Below are 18,176 nucleotides of genomic sequence, written 5' to 3'. Positions count from 1 at the left end.
AGTTAAATGTTGAATATATAATTGTGTGTAATTATATAATTGAATTTGAATTTCAGGAGAAATGGTTATAAAATAGATTAAGGATATGAACTCGAAGGAGAAAGGGCAGGGGAAGTCAATGGTCAAGATATGGAAATAGAAATTTTCTTTTTAAAGAAAAGATGCAACAAGAAAACTTGACACTGTTTGTATTTGTTTTATTAATGTATTTGTTTTGTATTTGTTTAATTGTAGGTGTGGGTGTGGGTATATGTTGTTATAAGAAAAAGGTCAATAAATTCTTATAAAAAAAAAAAAAAAACTAAATGTAAAACCCTGAGATTAATAGCCTTAGGCTCTACTGATTAAGCTATCCCAGCTACCACACCATTGTGCCTAACCCTCAGTTCAGCAGGACTGATCTGCCTCTGTTCCCTAGCCCCCTACAGATTTTGGTGGCAACAGATTTATTTATTTTTTAAAGTAGGCACAGTGCTGAAACAGGCAAATCCTAGCATCAGATCAATTATTTTGATGAGTGGAGTGGGAGAAATCCCATCCATAGCCAATCTGATTAGCTGAGGATGGGCAATATGCATTTCTCATTTTTATTCACCTTACTGGTGGTGGGGAGACCACAACAGCAGACCCTCCAAGCGTCCTTATTTTCTAGGGACAGTTTACAGAGGCCATCCCAGTTTATGATTTGATCCCGAAATGTCCTGCTTTTCCTTAGGACATCCCTATTTTCATCGAAGAAATGCTGGAGGGTATGCAAAGGCTCTGAGCTTTTGGTGCTGGCATTTTTGGCTGTGTTTTGCCATTGATGTGCTCCAGCAATGAGTAACATGCCTTCCTCCGGCCTGCATGCAGGCAAGCAATTACTAGCAGTGCAGTACTTCAGATGGCTCAAGCCAGCGAGCCATGCCACATGCCAGGGCTGAAGCCTAAAGTGACTGGATATCGAGGTCCTTCCCGACTTGAAGCAAGGCAACAGGGCAAACGACGAATCTTCGCACTCAGCCACCATCCAACCTCCTCCTCAAAGCCCTCAAAGCCCTGAATCCATTGAAAGCCGCCATTTGCGTGGCAAGAACATGCCAGCACCGGAAGCTGAAAATCCTGCTGCATCCTAAACAGGCCTAAACGTAACTGGATCTATCCCATAGAGGTAGAGAAAAAGGGTAGCGTAGCACGCATCGTATCTTTCCGGTAGGAAAAAAACCATCCCCGTAGCCTTGGTCTCTCTCTCTCTCAGCGAAAAGCCTTTGCGCTTTCGCGTTGGAAGTTAGGGTGGAAAAGACGTTCCATTCGTGACCGGAAGTAGCTATGCGGCCTGTGGTAGTGTTATTTTTCTACCTCCATAGGCTATTTATCCGGTTGCTGCGGCAACCAGAGCCAGCCCTGCCAATCACACGAGCCCTACTTGACACCTCCCTCCATGCCTCAAACTACAAATCCCACAAGCCCCAGCGTGGCAGCGACTCGCGAATGAGAGGCGGGAGGGAAAGTAAACCCTCCTCATCCCATGATGCAGCGGGCTCCGGGAAGTTCGCCCTCCCTTTCCCGGCTTCCGTTTGGCTTCAATTGCCCTCAGGAGGGCGGTGTTCTCCGAGCGTGTTCCGAAATGGCGGCTTCCGCGGGTGCCCTGCGGGTCTTCAGGCGGGTCGTCGGGGTCCCTTCACGCAGAACGCTGTGGGGAGGAGTGAGGTGAGGTAGTTGGCGCAGGAGGCAAGAGAGGCTCCACTCGGGAGGGATGGGGGTTTCGAGCCCACGCAGGGGTTCCAGGGGGTTGGACTAGATGACCCCGGGATCCCATTCCAAACAATTCTATGATTCTAACTCGGGGTTTCCTTTAACCGGCTTTCAGGCTTCTTGCATTCGATTAAGTGCCTGTTTCAGTTATTTTGGTTCAGCCCAATGGGCAGTTGCCCCCCAGTTTCTTGTCTCCGCGCCTTTGTGAACCCGAAGGCTTAAAAGTGGGTTTTAAAAGCAATGTTAATACAGTAATGGGAAGCTTGAGCAGTTTGGGATTGCACATGGGGAGGAAACGTATCGCATGCCCTCCCGTCATTTCTCCGATAAAAATAGGAACGTCCTCCTATTGCATAATGTTAATAAGGTTATTATTTTCACTCAGCCCATCCGAAAGGGTAGCCCTAGCCACTCCGGGCGGCTTCCAGCATACATAAAAACAGAATAAAATATTAGAAAATTTCCCTATACAGAACTGCCTTCAGATGCCTTCTAAAGGTTTTATAGTTACTTATCTCCTTGGCTCAGGGGTCGCATAACTCCACATCCTCCTAACATTTCTCTGTTAAAAATAGGGATCCCCTAAGGGACGCGGGTGGCGCTGTGTGTTAAACCACAGAGCCTAGGGCTTGCCGATCAGAAGGTCGGGGGTTCAAATCCCCGTGATGGGGTGAGCTCCCGTTGCTGGGTCCCTGCTCCTGCCAACCTAGCAGTTTGAAAGCATGTCAGAGTGCAAGTAGATAAATAGGTACCACTCCGGCGGGAAGGTAAACGGTGTTTCCGTGCGTTGCTCTGGTTCGCCAGAAGCGGCTTAGTCATGCTGGCCACATGACCTGGAAGCTGTACGCCGGCTCCCTCGGCCAGTAAAGCAAGATGAGCGCCGCAACCCCAGAGTCGTCTGTGATGACCTAATGGTCCGGGGTCCCTTTACCTTTAAGGAAAAGCAGGCCATTCTGGGATCAAATAGCGATACGTGGGGGGTCTGCTCTCAACCCCTACCTAAACTACTGTTGGCATTTGTCTGTCTCAAGAGACAATGGAGACACTGCCTCTCTGCCTGGGCAGTGTGTATGGGGGTCCTGGGCTGCCCAGACAACAAGACCCTCCTTTCGGCCTTGATGATGTGGTCCAAAGGAAACCAGAACAATACGTTTGGCCCTAGCTTGGCTGCAGTAGTTGCTAGAAGGAGACATACTGTACTAGGCGCCATCCAATCACCTTAGGGATTCCACCCTGGATTTGTGTAGGGTTTACTCCTTAGCCTTTTCTTCTCCCAAAGATGTCCCTACCTAGACAGAGGTGTTTTAGTGTAACCCAGACTCTTAAGAACTGGACATGGGAGTCCTGGCATATGCAGTTGGTCGTTCTTAAGCTGAGAAGAGTCCCATATTCGTAATAAGGCTGGTGTGTGCAGGGATTTCAGGCTATTACGTAAACCCCTTGTTCGTAGATGACAAGATATAAATATTTAGCACTCTGTTAAGAAGCAGTCTTCTGCCTCCTTTCAGCAAGAAGACGGAAGGAGACCCAGAAGCAGCAGAGCCAGTGAAAGAGGAGCCAGCTCTGGTTTGTCCTCCACCGCGAAGCAAAAAATACCTTCCTCCTGAGGATCTCCAGTCTCTCCTAGAGTCTCGCATTAAAGAGATATTTGGATCCTCGGTCTCCAAGGACTGGCAAGAGGCACCATTGGGAGATAGTCGTTTAAAATATATTCTGTTGGCACAGCTGGCGACAGATCTAGGCCGTGCTGTCCCTAATTCCCAGCTCCACCAAATGAAGAGCGCCAGAGATGTCTTGGCTTTCTACAGCACGCCTGTGAAAGACATATCAAAGTTTGATGAGTTAAGCACGCAGCAGCTGCCCTCGAACCTGAAGATCTTCTGGCAGTACTGAGCTGTGGAGAAACAGGATGAAAACACCGTTCCGAACTCTTATCTGTATAGCAGCATCACCGTAGGCACAGATAGGATTTTGTTTTTATTTTTACCACATTTCCAGAGCCGTTTACTTCCTCTTTACAAATGTTCAGTTGCAATAGTGACTTGGTGAGAGAGATGTTCAAGCATGAGGCTGGTCACTGTTGAAGTAAATGGTAAACAGTGGACCCCCATCTCTCTTTCAGTTGGTAACCTTGTCTTGTTTGAAAGCGAAGAGGTGAAATAGATATCAGCAAGCAGTTGTGCATGGCAAGCCATTTTGTCCACATAATTTTGTGTGTCAGTATCTTGATTAAAAATAATCAGGAAAGACAGGCAATGAAGAAAGTGATGGAAATAGTTGGTAAGAAAATAAAATTGTCGCAACCAGTCTCCATATATATGTGTGTGTGTGTGTAACTGCTCAGCAACATTTTGGGCGACTGCCATTTGCTCTGTGTGGGTGCAGCTTTCCTGAGGAATATGCAGCCTTAAAACTGGTTGTCTCCATCTAATGTGGGAAGTATGCATGAGTTACTCAAGAGTTATCTATTTTATCGTTTTGTGGTGACTGGACGTGGTTTGAATACACCTCAGTTCACAGGTACACTTTTCACATAGGCCACTCTATGCATATATCCAGTTAGAAATTGAGGCAGTATCCTTGACATGGATCTGGAGTTCTCATATAGGTACAAGGTTTGGGGATTGATATTTTTTTAGCACTCCTGGTTCTTGGAAAGTGAGGTATGAGAATCATAGGATCTTAGAGTCGGAAGGGATCCCGAGGGTTACCTTAGTTTGGGGACCCCTGATCTATTACATTTCTGAAATCAAGATTCAATCTAGACCTGTCAGAAGGTTTACATTTCCACAATATTGTTTTAAGTATTCTTTAAAAAAATTGCCCACTCTTTACACGCACTCTGGTTTGAGTTTCCTCTTATTCTCCCACAAGTTCTAAATACTCTTATCATCTTCACCTGCCAATCAAGCTTTGTGGGAATGGATTCACCCTTCCACTTTTTTGCTACTCGAAATCTGGCCGCCGTAGTTGCAGACATGAAAATAGGTTCTAAAGATTTTTGGGACCTCCATCAATGACTAGTATCCATTGACAGAATTTGTCTAACCCTCTTGTCTAAAGGCATTCAAGTGGGTGACCGCCACTGCCTCCCTGTGGGAGCGAGTTCCACATTTTGTTTTTTTTTGTTTTTATAAGATTTTATTATTTTCCAATAAAAAAAAAGAGAACAAAATATAACAACAACACATAGCATAAACAACAATAAAAAACACAATAAACATTGAACATAATCAGCAATAAACAATAAACATAATCAACATTGAAAACAATAACAACAATAAAAACTTAAAAATGACATATACAAACCTTAACCAATATCTTTCTTTGAATATTTCTTGTTTCTAACTTCTCTGTTTGGGGACTTCCCCCGTTCCCTCCACTGTCTTCAAAAAACATATACTTCTTCAAGGTAGCTTTATATATTATTCAATTCACTTTTACCCAAATTTTAATATACTTAACTTTCACTTAGTCAAATATCTCAATCACTATATATCTTATCTTAACAGCCTATCTTAACATATTTTGACATATGCATCTTTCACATAACAACAATTCCCCTTACCATTCATATCTAACACATATCTACCAAAGCCGATGTTCTGTTTAATTCTGCTCAAATATTCAATTTAACTGATTTAACCAAATAGTCTTTGAATTTTTTCCACTCCTGCGACGCCTTCCCCTCCCTCTGGTCTCGGATTCTGACGGTCAGTTCAGCGAGTTCCATATATTCCATCATCTTCATCTGCCATTCCTCCACCGTTGGTATCTCTTCACCTTTCCACGTTCTTGCCAATAAAATTCTAGCTGCTGTTGTGGCATACATAAAAAACACTCTATCCTGACTGGGTATCTCTTCATTGGTTATGCTCAGGAGAAATGCCTCTGGTTTCTTACAAAAGGTAACTTTCATTACCTTCTTAAGCTCATTATAAATCTTGTCCCAGAAGGCACTAACCACTGGGCACAACCACCACATATGAAAAAAGGTACCCTTCGCATGTTTACACTTCCAACATACATCTGACATTTTGGTATTCATCTTAGCGATCTTAACTGGTGTCAAGTACCATCTATAAACCATTTTCATTATATTCTCTCTTAAACCATGACAAGCAGTAAATTTGATACCTTTTTGCCACAATCTCTCCCAGTCATCCATCATAATATTATGTCCGAGATCTTTTGCCCAATCTATCATTGACGATTTAACCAGTTCATCTTTTGTATGCCACTCTAGCAAAAGATTATACATTTTGGAAAGGTTTTTAAAGTTCGATTCTATCAGTTCTGTCTCCAGTTTTGATTTTTCTACTTGAAAACCAATTTTTTTGTCCATTTTAAATGTTTCATAAACCTGATAGTAGTGCAGCCAGTCGGGGACCTGACTTTTTACTTGATCATAGCTTTTTAGCTTAAAGGAGTCCCCTTCCTGCTGCAATATGTCCATATATCTTAACCAGTTTGCAGACATATTCGGTCTCTTATATGCCTTGGCCTCCACTGGAGAGATCCATCTAGGAGTCTTTCTCTCAAACAAGTCTTTATATCTAGTCCAAACCTGATATAGGGATTTTCTCACAATATGAGACTTAAAAGTTCTGTGGATTTTAGCCTTGTCATACCAAAGGTATGCATGCCAACCAAACATATTATCGTGTCCCTCCAAGTCCAACACATCCACGTTCTCTAATTTAAACCAATCCTTTAACCAGCAAAAGGCCGCAGCTTCAAAATAAAGCCTTAAGTCCGGCAGGGCAAAGCCTCCTCTGTCTTTAGAGTCTGTTAAAATCTTAAATTTTATTCTTGGCTTTTTGCCCTGCCATATAAATTTCGATAGGTCCTTTTGCCATTTTTTGAAACAGTCTAATTTGTCCAAAATTGGTATGGCTTGGAATAAAAACAGCATCCTTGGTAGGACATTCATTTTGACCACTGCTATTCTTCCCATCAACGACAGTTTGAGTCTTGTCCAAATCTCCATGTCTTTTTTTATCTCCATCCACAGTTTTTCATAATTGTCCTTATACAGGTTCAAATTCTTACTTGTGAGATTGATACCTAGATATTTTACGGATTTGACAAAATTAAGGCCTGTGGCTTCTTGAATTCTTTGGATCTGTTCTGCACTCATATTTTTACCTAGAACTTTGGTTTTCTGCTTATTTAGTTTAAAGCCAGCTACAAGTCCGAATTGTTCAATTAATTCCAAGGCTCTGGGGACACTGCCTTCTGGTTCTTGCAGGGATAGCATCAGATCGTCCGCGAAGGCACGTAATTTGTATTCCTTCTCTCCCACTTTAATTCCTTTTGTCTGTTTATCTTTCCGAATCATATTCAGAAGGACTTCCAGGACCGTAATAAAAAGTAAAGGGGAGATAGGGCACCCTTGTCTTGTTCCTTTCTCTACTTCGATCTCCTCCGATATCACACTGTTTACAATAACTTTTGCTCTTTGTTCTGTATAGATGGCCTTTATGCCATTTAAAAATTTTTCTCCAACTCCCATCTTTTCCAAATTCTTTTTCATGAATGTCCAGGATACTTTATCAAAAGCTTTCTCTGCGTCCACAAACAATAGTGCTGCATCTGTGTTTATGTCTCTCTCCAGTTTTTCTAAAATGTCCACAATGATCCTCGTATTATTACTTATTTGCCTTCCTGGCAAGAAACCTGCTTGGTCTCTATGTATATAGTCTTTCAACACTCTTTTCAACCTTGTAGCCAAAACATTTGCAAAGATTTTATAATCCACATTCAAAAGGGATATTGGACGATAATTTTTCATTTGAGTCTTGTCAGTATCTGGTTTTAAAATCAGTGTGATAAAGGCTTCTTTCCACGTCTCTGGTGCCCTATCTCCTTCTAGTATTCTATTGCAAGTTTCTCTTAACGGCTGTGATAGCCAGTCTTTCAGTGTCTTGTAATATTTTGCTGTTAATCCATCCGGTCCTGGAGCCTTCCCCAATTGCATGTTATTTATTGCATCTTCTATTTCTTGTGTCGTTATTGGGTGGTTGAGAGTTATTAGTTTTTCCTCTGGGACCTTTTGCAGTCCATTCTTCTCTAGAAATCGGTCTATCTCTGCGTCATCTATCTTCTCCTCCTTGTACAGTTGTTTATAGAATCTCTGGAAACACCATCTGATTTCCTCCGGTTTCTCTACATTTTTTCCATTTACTACCAATTTACTGATGACATTTGCCTTTTGTCTTTTCTTTAATTGCCAAGCTAGTAGTTTTCCACATTTATTTGCAGATTCAAATGTTCTTTGTTTCATCGTTTTCACTTTCCATTCGATATCTTGATTCATAATATTAGCGTATTGGGATTGCAAGTATTTGATTTCTTTTTGAATTTTAACACATCTAGGATGTCCTCTTAGTTCTTTTTCCTTTTCTTTGATTAATTTCAACAATCTCTCCATCTCTGCACTTTGTTGTTTCTTCTTTTTTGCCTTTTCACTAATGAGGAATCCTCTCATTACTGCCTTACTTGCATCCCAGGCAATCCTTTTCTCCACATCTGAGTTCCAATTGATTTGAAAATATTCTTTCATCTTTTTCGCCGCTCTTTCTACTAGCTTGGTATCTCTCATCAATGCATCATCCATTCTCCATCTGAAAGAATCCTTGGAAATCATTTTTAGGTTTACCTGTACCGGATTGTGGTCTGAAAGCGTTTTAGGACCGATTTCTGCTTTTTGTAATTTTGGAGCCAATTCATTCGAGATCCAGATGTAATCTATCCTAGACCATGACTGCTGAGATTCACTGAAGTACGTTGCCTCTGTTTCTGTGGGATTTTTTAATCTCCAAGAATCTACCAAGTTCAAATTGTCCACCATTTCAAAAAAAGTCTTTGGGAGTTTCCCGTCATTTGTTAATTTTGTTCTTTGAGATCTGTCCATTAATGTGGAAACTGCCCCATTAAAATCTCCAAGGCAAACTACCTTATAGTCCAAATAATCCAACAGCAAGTCATGGATTTTTTTGTAAAAAATCGACTTTCCATCATTTGGTGCATAGAGTCCCAGGATTAAAATTTTTTCGCCTTGTACATTAATTTCAATTGCGATGTATCTCCCTTCTTCATCTTTAAATAGCTGTCTTGGGCTATATTTCTCCTTTGCGTAAATCACTACTCCTCTCTTCTTGACCTTGTCCGATGATATGAATTCTTGGCCTAATTTTTTGTTCTGTAGCAATCTTCTGTGACGCCGAACTATGTGGGTTTCCTGTAGACATATTATGTCCAAATTCTTCTTTTCTATGCTGTAAAACACTCTGCGTCTCTTTGGTCTCTGGTTTAATCCCCGAACATTCCAAGTCATTAACTTGAGCGCCATTTCTTTGTTTATTCCTCTCCTCCAGTTGCCTGTCCTTTCTTATCTTGTTCTGGATCTTGGCTTGGTCCTGGTGGTCCCGGCGGTGGTGGGAATACTTCTGGAAACTTGTAGAGCTGTGCTGGATCCAATGGAGTTCCTTTGAAATGTTCCAGATGCTTGTCCAGGAACTTTTGCTTATCCGCCAAGGACCTTATTCTTATCTTTTTTCCTTCAAACGTAAATGCCAGGCCTTCTGGAAATTCCCAACTGAAGGAGATTTTTCTTCTTCTTAGCTCCGTCACCAGGTCGTTGTAAGGAGCTCTTTTATCTAAAAAGAATCTGGGGATGTCCTTGTAAAAAATTACTTTATTCTGCTGTACCACCAGGTTGTTTCTATAGTGTAAGTCCAGAAAATAGTCTCTGTCGTGCCTATCGTGTAGCACAATCAAACAGTCACTGACTGTTTTAGTGCTTTTCTTTCCTCTGGAACCTCTTGGTCCAAATCTGAAGGCCTTCACTATGCGTGCTGAGACGTTTACCTCTTCCAACTCCCAAAAAGTCGAGAATAGTTTCACAATATAAGCTTTCAGGTCTTCCCCCTCCAATTCTGGAAGACCCCTTATTCTTAGGTTTCCTTCTCTCTGATGTAGTTGCAAAAACGCAAGAGACTCTTCCACAGTCCTCTGTCGTGTTCCAATATTTTCGATCTGCTCCAAATCTAAATTGTCCAATTTTTCCTCCACCTTTTTTATTTTTTCTCTGACCACTTTAATTTCCTCCGAGTCTTTTTTTAACGTGGTCACCTCCTGCCCAATTTTATTAATTTCGTCTCTGTTCTTTCTTACGTTTTCCTCAATTTGTCCAATCGATTTTTCTAACGTTTGGGTGGAGGCTTTGATATCAGCCTTAATATCCACTTGGAGCTTTTCTATTGCAGAGTTGACTGTTGTATTCACTGATGCACCAATAGCATTAACCGATTCTTGTGTTTGCTTCAACCCTTCGGTGACACTTTTTAGACCTTCTGCAATTTCTGCAACACTTGCAGCCAATTTCTCCATTTGTTCCTGAAGAGTTAAGGAAACAGAGCCTTTCCTTTTTTCAGAGCCAGTTCCTTTAGATCTAAGTTCCATTCCTTGTGGGCTCTGTAACTGTAGTCTCAAGGTCACTCCAGTTGCTATAGTAACAATCTCAGACATTCACAGCAGAAGACCAACAGTCCCAAAAATAAACACCAGGTGGCCTGCAGCTAGCCTTCTGAGAACAAAGAGGCTGCTGAGCCAGGAGTCCACAATAGTCCATTAATCCAACTTTTAGGCAAAGAGTTCAGATTTTTCAGAATTGTAAATTCCTTAAAGCCAAGAAGAGTCTATTTTAAATAGCCCAAGCCAGTAGCTGTTTTCTCACTTGCAGTGTAACCACCAAGTCTTTAAAGTAACTTGTATCTGGCTGTAAAAGAGTCAAAGTATCTCCACTGGTAAACAGTCACTGTAACACTGGAACACCAACAAAGAAAAAATGGCAACAATATAACCCAGCCCGCTACTGACCCGGAATCCTAATCCAGAGGGTGAGGGGCTTCTTCTTTTGCCATATCAACTGTTTTTGGAACTTTAAACAAGCTTTAAACAACTTTTAAATCACTTTTAAAAAGTTTGGCAGAGTTCGCAAAACTTTCCCGTTAGCCGCGGCTTTGATCCTTTAGCGCTACCAAGCTCGCGCAAACAGTTCAAAGGGAACAGGCTTCCTTTTAGAGTTTCCTCTGCAAGCAGTGCTCTTTAAACTTGTGAAATAATCCAAAATTTTGACTTACAGAGTTTCTTTGGAAGTTTCTATGTAGGAAGTGCCGGGTGCTCGGGTCTGGCGGGATCGCTGCTTTGATCCTCCGCAGGCAGCCGCTTCTTCAGTCCCGTGCTGGGGCTCCGCTCACCCGATTCTCCCCCTTACGAGGGTAAATCGGGAGCGAAGACAGCACGTCTGGGACCCACGAAGCTGTCGGTCCACGGGACGCTCTTCCCGTGGCTTTAAGGGACCCGTGGCGCAGGCACGGAGCTCCCTATCGCCTAACGGAGGACGGAGCCGTCGGACTCCCGTCCGCCATTGACTCGGCACCTAACCGGAAGTCCGAGTTCCACATTTTGAATACATCTCAGTATGTGGCGATGTCCTTTCTTTTGTCTGTCCCGAATCTTCCAACACTCAGCTTCATTGCATGCCCACGGGTTCTAGTGTTATGAGCGATGAAGGAAAACTTCAATAGAGTTGCTTTCTCCATGCTATATGCATGATTTTATAAACTACTACTAGTGCCACCTCTTAGGACTTGGCTACATTAGTAAAGAAAGTGTTTTATATGCGTTATAACACTGCGACACCAGATGGTGCTGTGGAGTCCCATCTTCCGTCAATGTAATTTCCCATTACGGTCATACCGGTACCTCAGGTTACAGGTGCTTCAGGTTGTGCGTTTTCGGGTTGCGCACCACGCCAAACCCGGAAGTACCAGAACGGGTTACCTCCGGGTTTCAGCGCTCGCTCATGCGCGAAGGTGCTATATTGCGCTTTGTGCATGCACAGAAGCGCCGAATCGTGTCCTGCGTTCGCAACCCGAGCATCCACTGTATAAAGTTTACAACGCGTTTTCCTGAAATGCTTTTTTTGAAGTGTCTAGATCCAGCCTTTCCCACCTGTTCTATAAACTAAAAAAGTCCCAAATACTGCAACTTTTCCTCTTAGTGGAGTTTCTCCACCCCATGTTGGTTTCTTAACCGTTTCCTGTTCTGCCTTAGCCTTTTTCATTGCTCCCCCCCATAGGGGGTACCCAAGGGTACACAGTACCGGCACCTCTTTTTTGTTGTTGTTGTTAAAAAGTGTGGCACTTACTGTAACAACTTCATGGAAAAAAAGCACTTGCCTTTGGGATGGGAGGCAACCAGAAGTCAACACAGCACTCCAAACGCAGTCACACCACAGATTTGTATAACAGCATTCTGATACTGGCAGGTTTATTTTCCTTTCCTATTGATCCCCGGCATGGGGTTTTCCATTTTCACAGCCACCACATATTAGGTCTCTGTAACTGCTCTGCCGAGTCTTGTTCTTGTTCTTGTTGGTGTTTGGATTGCTTGCCTTTCCTTCACCACAGTGTCCCAGGGTGGGTTACAACAATAAAATGCGTAATTAATACTAAAACCATTTAAAAGAATTTCCATTCAGAAGAGTGGGTCTTTGTGTGTGTGTGTGTGTGTGTGTGTGTGTGTGTGTGTGTAGTGTCAAACTCCAGGTAAAAAGGCGTGTTTTGAGCCTACCACAGAAACACTATTCCACAGCTTAATGTCTGCCAGAGAGAAAAGACTCTCTCACGCCACCATTTCTTGCATTTCTGAGAGTGGTGGTAACCACAAGATGCCTGCTTACCCCTGCTGATCTTCAATATCTGAGAGTGTCTGTAGGGAAGGAGGCAGCCTTTCACACATTTGGGGCCGTATACCTTTTTGTTTTTATAGCATTTGTTCCTCGCTCTTCAGCCAAAGGCTCCCAGAGCGGCTTACATAAAATCAAAATAAGACACACTCTATCCACAGGCTTACAATCTAAAAAAAGGGACGAGGGAAGAGGAAAACAATTTGTTTAAGGATATTAATATTGTTTAGGATATTAAGCGCTTTGACTACTGCACTGACAAAGTAGGGACATTTCTGTAACAACAAGAAGTGTCTATTTGCCAGGATTAAGAAGAGAAGAAGAAGAGCTTGGATTTGTTATCCCGCTTTATCACTACCTGAAGGAGTCTCAAAGCGGCTAACATTCTCCTTTCCCTTCCTCCCCGACAACAAACACTCTGTGAGGTGAGTGGGGCTGAGAGACTTCAAAGAAGTGTGACTAGCCCAAGGTCACCCAGCAGCTGAATGTGGATGAGCAGGGAAGCAAACCTGGTTCACCAGATTACGAGTCTACCGCTCTTAACCACTACACCACACTGAGATGGTCGAGTTCAAACATGCAGAAGCAACATGTAGTACAGTCCTTCCTGGCATGTTCCATCTCACATTGCAGATAGGGTACCTAGGATACCTCCTAGGTAAAAACAAATGGACACCTTACAGATGAGGAGCCATCATGTCAGCATCAAACTTTGAGGTATGCATAGCAGATGCCAACTTACATTTCCTTCCTGCATCCCCCTGGTTGTGTTTTTATCGATGTCACCGTGTAGCTTAGTGCTCAGGGTCTGTAGCTAAGTTGTGTGCCCGATGTTTTCCATGGAAAGGGAAATGTAGAGAAGGGGACTCAAATGATCCACCCCTGGTTTAAAGCATGGCATAGAAGATGCAATCGTCCTCTTCCTTCACCAACCCATTGAGGCTGGATATCGTTTCCTTCAACATGTGCAATTTCTGTGATTTCTCCCCCTCCCCTTCCACTTTTCAGGTTTGCGGACCAGGAATTGGTATAGTGGCAATATGCAAAGGGGCAGAAATCGCATTGGCTATGTCGGTATTCCTGCCGCAGATCTCAGGTACTGTTTGCATCAATGGGACCAATGTCATCAATGGATCCGTGCTTTGCTACCGGGATCTCTGCATTCCGCTTACCCCTTACAAATCTAAGTGTGTGAGGCACACTCGGCATGCAGTGTCCTGCCTGTGGAAAAAGCCCAAGGGAACACCCTCTTCACACTGCACCCTTCTCTCCTATCCGGGAGCAGGATGCTTGCTGGAGCCTCCGGGCTCACCATTCTGCTACCATTCCCGGTCTCCCTTTTTACCTCTCACTGTGTTATGGAGCAGGGAAGCCCTGGCCCATGCAGCAGCCCAAGAACATGCACGGAGAGAGATCCAAAAATATCTCCACCTTCACCTCAAACCAAACCAAATTAGCAGGCTCTGATAATGTGTTAGTTCGCAAGCTGGACTAACCCTTCTTCACCCATTCAGGGGGTCAGACCAGATGACCCTTTGGCCAATTTCGTGATTTGTTCTTAGAAGGAAGGAAATTGATACATTACAAAATCAGAAGTCCTCAAATGTCCAGCAGAGGCGGTCAACTATCACAAAGCTATTGAGGACAGGAGCTAAATCGGCTTGGCCCTCCAGAGGTTATTGAACTAGGTAAAAAAAAAAAGGTAAAGAACCCCTGGATGGTTAAGTCCAGTCAAAGGTGACTATGGGGTTGCGGCGCTCATCTCGCTTTCAGGCCGAGGGAGCTGGCGTTTGTCTGCAGACAGCTTTCCGGGTCATGTGGCCAGCATGATTAAACTGCTTCTGGCACAACGCAACACCGTGACAGAAACCAGAGCGCACGGAAACGCCACAGTGGTACCTGTTTATCTACTTGCTTCCGAACTGCTAGGTTGGCAGGAGCTGGGACAGAGCAATGGGAGCTCACCTCGTTGCGGGGATTTGAACCGCCGACCTTCTGATCGGCAAGCCCAAGAGGCTCAGGGGTTTAGACCCTCATCATTGGCCAAGGTGGCTGGAACTCATGGGCATTGAGAGTCCAAAAATGTCTGTGGGTATAAATAAATATATTAAATGGAAAAGGGAATGCTTTAAGAGAAGTTGATATAAAGCAAATGATATATTGAAGTTTCAGAGTTTAATTGAATTTATTTTAACGATATAATGTGAAGAAATAGGGTATAAGAAGAGGGAAGTCAAGACATGAAACGAAGGCGCACAAGTCTTGGGACAAAAAAAAAAGATGTGGGAAAGAAAATAATTTTAGTTTAAATACTTTTCTGTTCCTAAGTTATTAGGAAATTACAAAGTCTTGTGCGCTAGGACAATCATTAGGTTTTTCTTTGAAAAATATATGTAAGTGTATATGTCTTTCCTTTTCCCTATTTCCCCCCCTCTTTGAATGTATGAAGATATTAAGCTTGTCGATTTGTTTGTAAAATGTTTGCGGTAATTGTATGTTTGTTTTTGGTCACTTTTTTGTTGTTTGTAGTTTTTTGTTGGTCTTTGGTAAAATGGAAAATGAACTAAATAAAATTTTTAAAAAATACTCCCCCCCCCAAAGAGAGTCCAAAAACATCTGTAGGGCACGTTCTCTATTCCTGAGCTAAAATGAGCCTTTTCGTAGTGATTGTGTACATCTGGAGACCAATGTGGGAGTCAAGCACTAACGGAGTGTCTTTCCCCCCCCCATGTGAGCATGAAACTGTGCACTGTACAGATGTATACATCACCCCAAGAGCCAGGAGCTGCTCCAGGAAACCCCACTTTCTTCATTACTCCATTGCTCCTGACTGTCTTCTCTTGAGATTGCTTCTGGCAATGTGACATGTGTCTGTATGTACTGCCTAGTTTGGCTCTTAGCTGTGAGGGGCATTTGCCTGGCCAGTCAGCAGGGAATAGTATACTAAACTTGGTGACTGTCCACATATGACTGGTGTACCTCTGCATCTTCAGACGGACACTGAATGCACAAGGAATATATAAAAAGGTTGCTCAGGCAGTAAGCAGACACTCCCGAGTTGAAATAGTCCTCCTGTTGAGACTAGATCAGCCTTCCTGATATTTCGGTCTCCAGATGCTGGACTACAATACCCATCATGCCCCAAACCAGAACACCATCTTTTGGGGCTATACTCGCATGTGAGTTATGCGACCCATACTAGATTGTGCCCATCAAAAAGCGCTTTTGGGGGGCACAGTGCCCAAAAACGCATGTTTAACGGTGCCACGCAAGGTTGCTGCCCCCAACAACCCTCTTTTTGGGGGCCAGCAATGTTGTGCAGCATTCCAAAACAAGTTTCTTGGTGTGCCATGCCCCCCCCCCAAAAAGTGCAGCCCAAAATCGTGGAAGGTCACAAGGAAAAAATGGGGTGTCTTGTTTTTTTGTTTAATATACTGCTTGATTATAGAATATTGCTCAGGACCGCGATACCTCAAGGAATGCCTCTCCCTATATAAACCAGACTCTGTGTTCATCATCTCAGGCCCACGTGAGGTTTGGAGGCGGCAACACAAGAACAGGCCATTTCTGTAATGGCTCCCCATTTGTCAGATGCTCTCCTCAAGAAGTTTTGCCTGGCGCCTTCATTATGCATTTTTAGGCTCCAGGTGAAAACCAGCCTTTGGCTAGTTAATATCCTACAGCCTTTTAAATGTATCTGTGGGAAGGGTTGGGGGGGTTATTGTTTTGCTGTTTTGGTTTAATTATTTAATGTGTTTCATCTTTCATTTTATTCTGTGAGATTTTCTGATGAAGGGCAGGATATAAATTTAATTAAATAATAATAATAATAATAATAATAATAATAATAATAATAATAATAATATCTCAAAGCAGTTTACAATGATGATGCTTGCAATGAGCTAGGAGATCCCATGTTACTAGTGACTACATTCTGGAAAGTCAACTGATGCGGCTGTACTACAAGGTACCCGACAAACATTTCCCTCCCGACTCCTAGAACAAATGACAAAAGCCCTGATGCAAAGAGTTTTGTGATAAGGTGTTTTTTTTTTCTTTTCAATCTCTTTTGGAAAAAAAGTTTATACAAAAACCCAAGAACCAACATGGTAGACATTTCAGCAAAAGTACAGAAGAGAGGCTCCATTCCTCAAAGGAAACACTCTATTGGTTATCACCATGCTATAGAAAATAAATGAGATGCAGCAGGAGAGCCCTAGGACAAAGAAGATCGACCAGCAAACTGGCCCCTTTTGTATTCTTTTACTCTGTTAACAATAATACTGTGCAAAGTGGAAAACCAGTTTTGGATACAAATGCATCACGGTAGGACTCACGGAAGGTAGACATTGCCTGTTCTTATGATGACCAGGCAGGCACGTCTATGGGAAAGGCATGCCCAGATATATTAGGATTTAAGAACTGGGTCACACACATTATTATAATTACCATGTACGAAGCAGCCAAGTTATGCCTGGTGAGAGTTTTGAAGGCTCCCTCCCTGCAAGCAAGGGAAGCTGCAGCGGCTGTGTAGCCACTTTCACACCCAAAGAGAAGTCAGTGGTTGGGCTTTTTGCCTTCTGTTGTAATCTCCATTTATCTGGCCACAAATACTCCTGAACAGTGAGGAGAAGAAGGAGCAGAGAAGATTAGCTGCAAGAGATAACAAGAGATGACAACGGGGGCATTCGGATGTGGGGGGATAAGTTTCTGTTATGTACTGAGCTGAATAGGATCCAAACTGCAACAGTCTGATTGGTCCTAGAACAATAGGATTGAGATTGCAGCAGTCTGATTGGTCTGCAGGAGCCACCCAATCCAGCTCCAGGTGGAAGTGAATCCGCACTCTGATTGGCATACAGGAGTATCCTGGAATTAGCCAATCACGTGGGGCCCATTGTGTAAATAGTGTATATAAAGCAAACGTTTTGGGGGAACTACAATCTCAATCCTATTGTTCTAGGACCAATCAGACTGCTGCAGTTTGGATCCTATTCAACTCAGTACATAACAGTTTCCCTAATGCTAGAGCTTTTGTCCGTTTTCTAACATCTCTTTCCCACTGTTGCACCAAGGAATGGTGGATTTTTGACCGGCGCGTCATGCCAAATTTCATTCAAAGCAGTGGCTGTGGTGTGACACAACAGCAAACGTCATTGGACAAACGTCCTTTTTGCATATGCCTGCTTCGGTTTCCCCGTGATCCACCCCTGAAAATGGCAGGAAGGAACTGCATGCTGGGGTATACTGCCCCAAATTTAATCTTTTGACCCCCACAATTTCCTGGGTTAGTGGGGTTGCAAGGATATCCCCCCCCCCCCCGGACATGGAAATGATCGCTAAACTTCCACTAGATTTCCAGAGTTGGCTTTTACTGTTGCGTGAAAGCTCACTTACAATGTGGAAACTAAAGATTAGGGAAACCTTGGGAAAGCAGAATAAACTAGGAAGAAGTGTGGCCGCAAACTCTTCCTTCTCTTTATGGCTTAAAGTCCCTCTAGCTTTCGTTACTCGCAGGTAGGAAGCTTCCAGAGGTCTGAACAGCCACAGCCAGGTTGCTTCCCACATGGTTAAGTGCGACACATTGCCAGGATCCAATTCCCCACTCATGTCAACAGCATGAATGGTGTTACTTTATATTAGCACCAGTGGAACAGAGTCACAAATTTATTAGCCTAAGGCTCCT

The 18,176-nt window shown here is 43.2% G+C and overlaps 2 protein-coding genes across 2 annotated transcripts; both read left to right on the top strand.

Annotated features, from left to right (window-relative positions):
• Nucleotides 1–1,515: 1,515 nt before the first annotated feature.
• Nucleotides 1,516–4,051, top strand: MRPL50 (mitochondrial ribosomal protein L50). The gene is made up of 2 exons (XM_033173691.1): nucleotides 1,516–1,689; nucleotides 3,243–4,051. The coding sequence occupies exons 1-2, from the start codon at nucleotides 1,607–1,609 to the stop codon at nucleotides 3,625–3,627; spliced, it is 468 nt and encodes a 155-aa protein (XP_033029582.1). The 5' UTR covers nucleotides 1,516–1,606; the 3' UTR covers nucleotides 3,628–4,051.
• Nucleotides 4,052–13,186: 9,135 nt separating this feature from the next.
• On the top strand, nucleotides 13,187–13,957 carry BAAT (bile acid-CoA:amino acid N-acyltransferase). The gene is made up of 2 exons (XM_033173792.1): nucleotides 13,187–13,207; nucleotides 13,499–13,957. The coding sequence occupies exons 1-2, from the start codon at nucleotides 13,187–13,189 to the stop codon at nucleotides 13,955–13,957; spliced, it is 480 nt and encodes a 159-aa protein (XP_033029683.1).
• Nucleotides 13,958–18,176: the final 4,219 nt, after the last annotated feature.

The sequence above is a fragment of the Lacerta agilis genome, chromosome 16 (genome assembly GCF_009819535.1).
Source record: "Lacerta agilis isolate rLacAgi1 chromosome 16, rLacAgi1.pri, whole genome shotgun sequence".
Taxonomy (NCBI): Eukaryota; Metazoa; Chordata; class Lepidosauria; order Squamata; family Lacertidae; genus Lacerta; species Lacerta agilis.
The sequence above is the reverse complement of the archived record's forward strand: the minus strand, read 5'-3'. Positions and strand labels throughout refer to the sequence as shown.

What these genes read in the sequence shown, in the direction of transcription:
- MRPL50 (XM_033173691.1), top strand. Translation starts at nt 1,607, where the DNA reads ATGGCGGCTTCCGCGGGTGCCCTGCGGGTCTTCAGGCGGGTCGTCGGG. An exon ending in ACGCTGTGGGGAGGAGTGAG is followed by an intron (nt 1,690 to 3,242) that starts GTGAGGTAGTTG and finishes GCCTCCTTTCAG; the next exon opens with CAAGAAGACGGAAGGAGACC.
- BAAT (XM_033173792.1), top strand. Translation starts at nt 13,187, where the DNA reads ATGTCAGCATCAAACTTTGAG. An exon ending in TGTCAGCATCAAACTTTGAG is followed by an intron (nt 13,208 to 13,498) that starts GTATGCATAGCA and finishes TCCACTTTTCAG; the next exon opens with GTTTGCGGACCAGGAATTGG.